Source organism: Crassostrea angulata, chromosome 3 (genome assembly GCF_025612915.1).
Source record: "Crassostrea angulata isolate pt1a10 chromosome 3, ASM2561291v2, whole genome shotgun sequence".
Taxonomy (NCBI): domain Eukaryota; kingdom Metazoa; phylum Mollusca; class Bivalvia; order Ostreida; family Ostreidae; genus Magallana; species Magallana angulata.
In genome coordinates, this window is record NC_069113.1 from 27,650,971 (window position 1) to 27,661,652 (window position 10,682).

The following is a 10,682-nucleotide window of genomic DNA, read 5'->3' on the forward strand; positions in this document are numbered from 1 at the left end:
GATAGAATTGGTACCGATTGCTGTAGATGTAAATAAATAATACTTTATACGTGTAATTTTGAATCTTACAATAAAATGGCCATTTAAAAGTGTTTGAATACAAAACAGTTCTGTAAAGTCTCCTAAAGTTTTGTTGGTCCCTGGTCAACAATTGAATACTTGTATATGATTTCCAAAATTCATAACTATAAAGATGTTGGATTTAATACCTATGAAAAACTATTTCATTCTTGTGTTGTACCCATTTTAGATTATTGTTCCGGAGTTTGGTGATTCAAAACATACCACTCAATATGAATAGTTCAAAACCGTGCTATCCGATACTTCTTAGGTTTACACAGATACGCACCGGCAATTACATTAAATAGTGAAGTAGGATGGTTAGCACCACAGGGGCCAAGCCCGTTTTAACATTAATTTCAATGTAACCATAAATCTTTATTTATGGTTACATTGAAATTAATGTTAAAACGGGCTTGGCCCCTGTGGTTAGCACCGACACAGAGGCGCTGGATATGCATGTTAAGCCCTATTTACACGATATGATTTTACAGATCTGACTTCATATATGATTTCACATCTGATTGCAGTGTTGCATTTAAACAGTATGATTTGTCAGACATGTAGTTCATTAATATTTCCCTCCAAATTTTTTGTTGTTTACAATATAACATCAGAAGATGGCTATAACCTACTATCTATTAATATTTCACAAATATAAAAATTTAGTACAATGGTATTATCCATAGATATTTTTCTGTTGCAAATTTTACATAATTATTTTTCTTCTTTCTGGTGAGTTTGAACTCGGTTATGAAGGATGTATCAGTCTTTATTTATGTTTAACACTTCCAACTCAAAAATACACCAAATTAATCCTGAAATTAATCTAAATTAAATAGTTGCAAAAGTTCGGGAAAAGTCCACGTTTTAATTGTTCTGTATTTAGATCAACCTTTCTGACCTTGTTAATGATTGGTCAAAACCATCTGACTTGCCAGACAGAATAGAGCATGTCTCTATTCCATCTGACTCCATCTGACTTCATATCTGTCTTATGATTTTCCTATTTACACGGTCTGATTTGTAAGATGTGGCAAGTCAGATCTGAAAAATCACATCGTGTAAATAGGGCTTTAAAGAGATGGAACAGAGTAATCCAAATGGATGTTGACCGTCTTACCAAAAAAGTTTTCCTGTGAAGTTATCGTAACAACAGCACTTGGTGCTCACAAGTGAAAGAAATTCTATATAAATCAGATTTGTGTTCCTATTTTGTTACTATGAAGACGAATGGAAATCGAAAACAATGTCTCTACCGAAACTTAGGACATACGAAACGTTTAAACAAAACGTCCAATTAGAACCCTATGTAACGATGAACATAACTAAACAGGAACGGTCTTTGATGGCACAATTTAGATGTGGAATCCTTCCTCTCAGAGTCGAAACTGGTCCTTATCGAAAAGAACCTCTTCAAGAACGTTATTGTGTTCTGTGTAAAAGCAATTCGATTGAAGATGAAAAACATTTTATTTTTCAATGCAAATTTTATGAAAATAATAGAATCTCTTTCTTTCATAGTATAAACTTAGATAAAAATCTGGATGAAACTGTCAACTTAAATATCATTATGGAAAAAAATCAAAGACAAACTGCCAAATATCTCAATTTGATTTATTCAGCTAGACAAAGTTATCTGTACAAATCAAAGTAAACTCATGCGCTAAGAAATGTACATTATAAGATTTCAAAGTGACATATAGGTCCAATGGGCCGGGTGAAATTTGATAATGTATAATATTGTATTGTACTATACTCATTATTAGTACAGTTTAAATGAATTAAATCTAATTATAAATAGTGTTTGAATGATTCATTATTGGTAAAGATAAACCAATAAAATTAAACAGAAACAGGTATTTAATATTTTATGTTTAATTTGTCATTACTTTTAGTCTATTTTTGTCAAAATTGGTCAGGGCTATTGAAAAATTGCTAAGAAAGCCCGACTGGTCTAGTAATTAAAAAAATTAATGTCAAACCCTGCAAATACATTTGTTTTAGTAATTATACATATATCATGAATTTGCTTTGTATTTCTTGACCTTAATCTACCAGTCTACACCAGTATCCACTTCTTTTTTCGCGGCTTTCTAATAGAATGGAAGAACTTTTAGACATACAATGTTTCAAAAGCAATATAAGTCACATCTTCGCTCCAAGTGTCTGATTCGTTTTTCTCATCTGAGATGAGAAAAACGAATCGGTCACTTGGCGAGCGAAGATGTATAAGTCTTACAAACATCGATAATATCATAATAATTCATAAGACTAATAGACGATCTGTAACCACGTCTCTATCCTTTCTAACTACCGGTAACTGTTTAGGTCCATGACAAGGGCATGCTGGCATAACAGGGTAACGCAGTTAGTGAAAGCGTTTCATGTGTTTTATGAATATTTCAAATATGATCTATATACTAACATCAACATTGAATTTTTGGTGTTCTATACGATCTTAAATTATTAATTAAGTCGATACAGTATCGTTGAGATAAAACCAAACAAGTACCACTTACGAAATCCATGATCATCTTTACGAAATTTTGCTGCATCGTCTATTTCTTACGGAGATTTATAATGGGAAATGTTAACATCTTTTCTACAATCGTAGGTCACTCAGAAAAACTCGCACAATTTTTCAACGTTATCATCCGGTTCTGTTGAAATGCAACCATTCAGTACATTTTAGACTCTATTGCCCCATCAATTGTACACAACACTGCCAAGAACTGTGCCTTACCACCCACTCTACAGCTACTTACCTGCCTTAGGTTTCTGGCAACGAGGGCATACCACAGACTGGTAGGGGACAGCATTGGAGTATCAGAGACAACAACCGGAAGATGTTGCCGTTCTGTTACAGATTCCATAATTACTAATCTGTTAAAAAACTCCATCACTTTTCCAACGGGTAATTGCGCCAGGGAAATTAAACAACAATTTCTGGCAGTAGCAGGTATAAAATGCATCCTTTCACAGATATAAACAGTTATAGTTCGTCCCCAATGCTCGTCTTAAGTGTACTTTCTCTTTTGATAATAAAGAAAGACAACTGGCAATGAACAGATAACTCTTCAATGAAAATCAAAGTACTGCTATCAATGATAGATTTCCTACAGATCTATCAAGATTTGATCAAACACATACATGTACATGTCACGAAATTACAAGCACTAATAATAATGTTCTTCTTTATAAACTAGTGATTTTATTCCCATACATACTCACTCCCCTCTTTCATATTAAAAAAAAACAAGCAACTATTTTATAACGGCAGTCAAGTTAGCATAAGTACAATGCATGTAAAAATTAATATTATAAGCACAGGGGCCAAGCCCGTTTTAACATTAATTTCAATGTAACCATAAATAAAGAAAGGGGTCGAACTCTGGCCCAAATAAAAAACTACCAGCTCGCTTCAAAAGCCTAATAAATCAATGAATTTTTAAAACACTCACAATATGCATGTATTTTTCAGAAAAGTAATATCTGAGATACACTCATGCCGAATTTCAAGTTGACGGGTCTTAAAATAGAGGAGATATACGTCATTATTCTCTCGAAGTCGCCAGTTTATTTTTACTCGGACATTTACCGGTCCAGGGCTCACGATGGGAATTTGCCTCTGACAACAGCAGTATTGCAACAAGTGTAGAAACATTCGCACTAATCTTTTAAAATCTTATATCAAGCGCATTTGTTTCCATTTGCATTTCACAAAACCGCTTACAAAAATCAGCTGAGTATGTACTCAGTAGAGTTGAGAACTTAAAAAATCCTACTCTACTGAGTATATACTCAATGTAGTTGGTGGCGGCGATTTGAGAATTTTCTCAGTTGAGGACGTCCTCAACACTTGAGTTGAGAATTGAAGCTGAGTACGGTAATTTTTTGGTGATATTTCAATATCAAAATATACAGTCTGTCCTCCACAATTCAATTCATTCAGGGGGTGGCTTTTTCTCACAGCAACTAATTTTCTTAAATTTACATATAAAAAATTGAATTATCATGGAGTTGTCCCCCCCCCCCACCACTTGTTTGGGAGTAAGTAAGAAATTGGTATGAAAAAATTGCCTTGCCCCCCACAGATTACGATTTTGAACATTTCGGAGAATTCAACCCCCCCTTTTTTTTTTGCTTGTCAAGATTTTTTGGATGAGTCTGCCCACTATCAAAAACGATGCTACGTGCCTGATGCAGGCATCTTTTTAAAAATAACGCATTTATGGCGAGCGCAGCTCGCCGGCGCGCAGCGCCGGAACGAAGCGAGCTCTACCGGCAAGGCGTGTGTGAATAGAAAATTCGGACTAGTTGCACATTCATTCAACGGATTTTTTTGGCGTCAGTAAATCGGACCAGTAATGCATTGTTTTAATCGTCCCAGTAGTTACCTGTAAACATGGCAATTTTTATCACTTCACACTCTCACGAGAATCAGCAAGACAATATAAAAACAATAACGATGTATGCGACATACAGTCAATGCTATGTTACCTCTAAAGTTCGCCTCAGTACACTCTCAATCAAAAATAATCGAGTTACGTCACAAAGGTTTACACATTGATCCGATAGATTTTTTTCGGCGTCAGTAAATTTTGACCCACAATTCATAGTACCAATGGTTTCCAACCTCACGTTCTCACGAGAATCAAAGTAAAACCTTTGAAAAGCTTATAAGATGTGTAATTTTAAGAACATCATGCTTTTTAAGTAAATAAAACAGTATACTTCGCATACTTTTATTTCTCAGGGGAGTTTTAAAGAGTAAGACGACACTTAACCAACGTCAGATTTGACGTCACAATAAGCACTGATAAGGGGAAATTGCTCTAACCGAAGATATTGTAAATCTGCTGAAATGACCAAAATCCTCTCAAAATCTCGCAAAGGCTAAGCTAAAGAACAGCTGACGAATAAGGACATTTCTTCAGATACAGGAAACAGTTGTAAATTGCACTCATTTGGATGAATGCTCACATTTATTTTATTCACTTTAATTACAGTAATTTCCTGAAACGTATATGTAGCAGCGCCTTTTTTAAAAGGGGGTGGGTGGATGGCAGCCTCACCCAAAAAATCTTTGCAAGCAAAAAGAAAAAAAAATAATGAAAATACTAATCCTTCAGCTCTTTAGCGGTTCAATGGTTTTTTTTATTTTCACTTCCATTTATTTCAGGCAACACCATGTTCTTTTAACATGATAAGCACATATTTTTAAGCGTAAATTAAAAAAAAAATTAAACATTATTTTTTTTTAAAAAGTGGAGGGGGCAAATCCATGGTAAGTCGATTTTCTTTGTATAAATTGACAAAAATGAAATATTTTTTTAGCATGGGGGGGGGGGGGGAGCTCTATGATGAGTCAAGTTTTATATGTAAAGTTTAAGAAAAAATGTCTACTGGTACTGCAAAAAAAGCGGAATGAACTGACGTTACAATCACTTTAAAAGAGGAGATACTGTGCAATGAATATTTATATATTAAAATCTTTATTATTTAACAACATTGTATCTGAGATTAAACTACTGTTCTACATATAAATAAATAAATTATAACAAATCTTATAAACCATGAATAATGAAAATTTACTGAAAAATAGGTATGTATTATTTTTTTGCCTTCAAATTTTACGTTGTAAATTATATTTTATTGATTTATTATAATTCATGTTTGATCACATGCTGTGCTCGCCCCAACGGTCGCACCGTAAAACATATTAAATCGGGAAATTACATAACATTTATTACCTCCTCTCCATCAGTCAGATTTTTTCTTGTTTTGTGTTATTATGGAATCTTGAACGGGTACTACTAAACAGAGAACTCTAGAGAACTTTAGAGAACTCTGGGGATTTTCTCATATTTAAAGTATTTAGAACCCATTTTTGCATTTTATATGATAAAAAAAGTTGTATTTTAGTCGAAATATATATTTAAAATATTTGGATTTAAGTAAATATTAATTATTTCACGCAAAACATCAAGTTGGGGGAGGCTAAATTATTCAAAGGATCTCGATCCCGAGCAGTTTACTCTTTTTTAAATTCTTTCAACATTTAATGTAATTCTTATTATGGATTTTATTTAAGGTCAATTATATTTTATAATTTGTAGCGTTAGTGTCTTTATTCTCCGTTTGTGATTTGTTATGATTTTAATTAAGATACTGACTTTTTGCTTGTCGCCAACTTCAAATCTTGATAGTTTTACGACTGAGTGTAATAAAACAACTCTTCTCCATGAATATGCATTTATAAATGGACAATCGAAAAAATATCCGAGATCCACTATGACACTAGAAATTGTAAATATTAATTAAGTGATATAAAGGGTTTAAAAATAATGCATAAATTGAAAAATTAAAGGGGCATGTTCACGATTGTGGTCAAATTCTATATTTCTGTTTTAATTATTTACAATATGCTTTAGGAATACATTTTTAATGATCAAATGAAATTTAAGAGTCATTCGTTAACAGTTAAAAGCAAGATACATTTTTTCTTTACAATGATAATAACGTACGTAAGTTGTTATATCTATAACAACAGAATATGATCATTGAGATGTGATAGCTCAATATATATTATGTTGTGTTTTTACGTGCATTATTATACCAATGGCTTGAGGTAACCTGTATATATAGAAACAATGTCTAAATGACATTAGATCGGGATCGGAGTTTGACGATAACGCCGACTAGATTTCCTTCTGGAATTTGTCTTTAATTAGTTTAAAATCAACTTTAATGAGTTTATGTATGTAGTATAACATGTTACTGAACAGATACGTGCATAATAAAGCATTTATTAGCCCTTTTAAATGAAAAAATCCCAGAGTTCTCTAGGATTCTCTAGAGTTCTTTAGCATGTTTAGAGTTCTCTGTTTAGTAGGACCGACCTTGGGGCAGGTCTATTCGCCGGAATGGCGACGGAATAGACGTAGTGACATGAATAAAAAGGTCGATAACTTGTGTTAGGTATAAGCTATCACCATTCGGTTTTTAGTTTTTTGATCTGTGGATAGAGGGCTATCGAAATATGTAAAAACTTTTTTGATAGGTACATGTTTAATACATAAAACCTTGACCGGAATGAGCTATGGTCGCAAAAATCAGCTGCCGGAATGACGAAGTCGACTTCAGAAAACACCTAATATCTCAAAAAGTTTTTAATATTTGTTCATTCGGAAACAATTTTTTTAATCACAACGACCAGGCCTATAAAATGTGAAAAAATTAAATCGATATCTTTAGATTTAGTATGCAAAACCTTGACCGGAATGGAAATTTTTCGTTAAAAAAGAATGCTGTAATCGTGGAGTCATCTCTAAATAATCACCTGTATCATAAAAACCATTGATTATATTTCCATTCGGTCAAGATTTTTTTCATCCTTAGTCATACACCTTTCAGATAATATATAGTTTTATATATCAAACTGGATTTAAATGCTCAAAACCTTGACCGGAATGGAAATTTTACACTCAAAATTTACAAATTTTATTAATGCGCTCAGGTATCGCTCAGGTAAAGAAGCCGTACTACAGGAAGGTGTGAACAATACCTGTAATAAAAACATATATGTACTACATGAACTCGTATACGTAGATAATCTTACATCTGCTTTTTTAAACATCATTTTAAAAAGAAACAATATATACGCGAAATTAAGATAAGGAAATTGTTATTGGTTATTTATTTTTTATTTAAAAGGTTATTATATTATTTATAAAAAATAAATATCAACGATGCTTTTATCACAGTAAGTAGAATAGTACCATAGCTAAAATTGAATTAAAAGCTGCTTGTCAATGTAAGCAGTGATGATGATTTAATTGTTTAAATCAAAGTGAATTAGAATGTATAAAAACTATGTATATAATTATATGTAAAAAGTGCTTGTCCGTGTAAGCCGTGATAATTAGGAACGGATGATGATTTTAATTGTTTACATCAAAGTGAGTAAGAATGTACAAGAGCTAAATACATAGAAGCAGCTTGTCCATGGAAGCTGTGATATATAAAATTGAAGGATAATTAATTGCTACAATTAAGGATGGAAATTAAATCTCCACGTTCATTGGTTAAAAAGAAATTAAGAAGCATATATATACCCTTATCGAGATAAAATCATCACTTACTATTATTAACCTGTCTCGTACAAGTTCTAATAGTGCTCTCAAAAGCGCCTGATCTATTGTGAAATTGTGAGTTACTGTTCAAGTGAGAAAGTTCGTGATCCACTGTGAAATTGTGAGTTTGTGTTCAAGTGAGAAAGTTCGTGATCCATTGTGAAATTGTGAGTTTGTGTTCAAGTGAGTGTGTAAAGTGTCTGTCTTATTCGTGGGAGATTCGCAGCTGAAGTATCTTCACCATGTTCAGCTGGAGGACAACACCGCCGTCCGTTGTACATCAGGATTTCGCGTGGAGCAGATGTGGGCCCTCTTCTCCGGAATCGTCCAAGACCACGACATCATCGTTATTCATGCCGGAACCAACAACGTCCCGAGGGAGGAACCAGCGACAACTCTTCATCGATACCAGCACCTTCTCAAGATCATCTGGACATCAAACCCAACAGCGAGGATCATAGCATCGGCCGTCTTGCTCAGGGACTATAACGTCTTCGAGGGAGCAAGGAACAACGTTGGATTCAACAACAACGGGAGCCAAATATTCAAAAAGAAAACGAGCCGTCGGATCAACTAAATTTACGCGCAGTGCATATTTTCTGGAGTCGAATCGCAACTTAGTGTTAGTGCGTTACGCCGGTGATGAATCTCTCTACAGTCCACTACCACATTATTTCCTAAAGAATCGTGTCAATGCCCAGCCACGGGTACTTGTTATCATATTTTGGCAGCGCGAATCACAATGGGGGACAATATTTCGGAAACAAAGAAAACAATTAATCTTAAGCAGTTGTCTAAGAATAGTTTGAAACGTAACGATAAAAAATTCGGTAGGAAAAAACCGCGACCGAATGATTGCGACAAGGAAGTTATACCAGCTCCGGATTCCGCCGCCGCCGCTTTAGAACAAGAGGATGTTGGCGACGACATTCCCGTTAAAAAAATCAAATTAGAATGTAAAGAGGCTTCCGATAAGGTTATTCAAGACGAAAAATGGGTTTCTGGGCTTACAGTTTCGCACAAGAAAAATATTTTAGATCCAAAAGGGTGGTTGTGTTCCGATATTGTGAATTATTCATTAGATATAATCAAAAAGCAGTTTGAACATATACATGGGTTACAGTTAACAAATTTTGCACCACTATTTGACGAACAAACTAAACCATGGAAATGCGATAAAAAATTTGAACATATTCAACCACCTTCAGTTCAGGTACATCATATGGGTAGAAGTCATTGGGTAACATCTTTTCAAAATAACAATAACGAAATTTGTATTTTAGATAGTCTTAGCAAGAGCAAGAACCAAACAGTAAACACTCCATCTCTTGAAATTCAACTCTCTCTTATTTATGGGCGTAATAAGACTTCTATTCCTATCAAAATTTTAGATTCTCAACAACAAGAAAATGGCTATGATTGTGGATTATTTGCAATTGCTAACCTTGTAGAATTTTGTTTTAATCCCGATTATTCATTTCAAACTAAAACCTCTTTTAAATCAGAAAGTATGAGAAACCATCTTGTAGAATGTTTAGAAAATGGTTTATTTACGCAATTTCCGCAAAATTCATCACAAACTCCTGACATTACAGTTTTAAAACATAAGATTTTAACAATTAATTGCTGTTGTTCTTGTGGATTCCAGATTGGGTGGATGAAATGGTAGGCTGTGATTTTAAATTAGGGAAAAAGCTTTGTAATGTTTGGAAACATTCAAAATGTGCAGATGTAAATAATGATTGTACAGATTGGCTATGTATTGACCATTGTCGTGATTAAATTTGTGTTCTCTTGAAATTTGTTGTTTTAATAAACTCTCTGTGTTTTTATTACTTGTGTTGTTCACACCTTCTTGTAGTACGGCTTCTTTACCTGAGCGATACCTGAGTGCATCTAATAAATTTTGTAAATTTTGAGTGTAAAATTTCCATTCCGGTCAAGGTTTTGAGCATTTAAATCCAGTTTGATATATAAAACTATATATTATCTGAAAGGTGTATAACTAAGGATGAAAAAAATCTTGACCGAATGGAAATAAAATCAATGGTTTTTATGATACAGGTGATTATTTAGAGATGACTCCACGATTACAGCATTCTTTTTTAACGAAAAATTTCCATTCCGGTCAAGGTTTTGCATACTAAATCTAAAGATATCGATTTAATTTTTTCACAGTTTATAAGCCTGGTCGTTGTGATTAAAAAAATCGTTTCCGAATGAACAAATATTAAAAACTTTTTGAGATATTAGGTGTTTTCTGAAGTCGACTTCGTCATTCCGACAGCTGATTTTTGCGACCATAGCTCATTCCGGTCAAGGTTTTATGTATTAAACATGTACCTATCAAAATTTTTTTTTTACATATTTCGATAGCCCTCTATCCACAGATTAAAAAACTGAAAACCGAATGATGATAGCTTATACCTAACACAAGTTATCGACCTTTTTATACATGTCACTACGTCTATTCCGTCGCCATTC

At 33.6% G+C, this 10,682-nt stretch overlaps 1 protein-coding gene across 1 annotated transcript; it reads left to right on the top strand.

Moving 5' to 3' along the window:
- The first annotated feature begins 5,769 nt into the window (after positions 1–5,769).
- On the top strand, positions 5,770–10,647 carry LOC128176239 (uncharacterized). The gene is made up of 2 exons (XM_052842422.1): positions 5,770–6,157; positions 6,498–10,647. Exon 2 carries the CDS (start codon positions 8,941–8,943, stop codon positions 9,865–9,867), a length of 927 nt encoding a protein of 308 aa, XP_052698382.1. The 5' UTR covers positions 5,770–6,157; positions 6,498–8,940; the 3' UTR covers positions 9,868–10,647.
- The last annotated feature ends 35 nt before the right edge of the window (positions 10,648–10,682 follow it).

Bases quoted from the DNA above. Each gene is read 5' to 3' on its own strand.
- LOC128176239 (XM_052842422.1), top strand. From the start codon at position 8,941: ATGGGGGACAATATTTCGGAAACAAAGAAAACAATTAATCTTAAGCAG.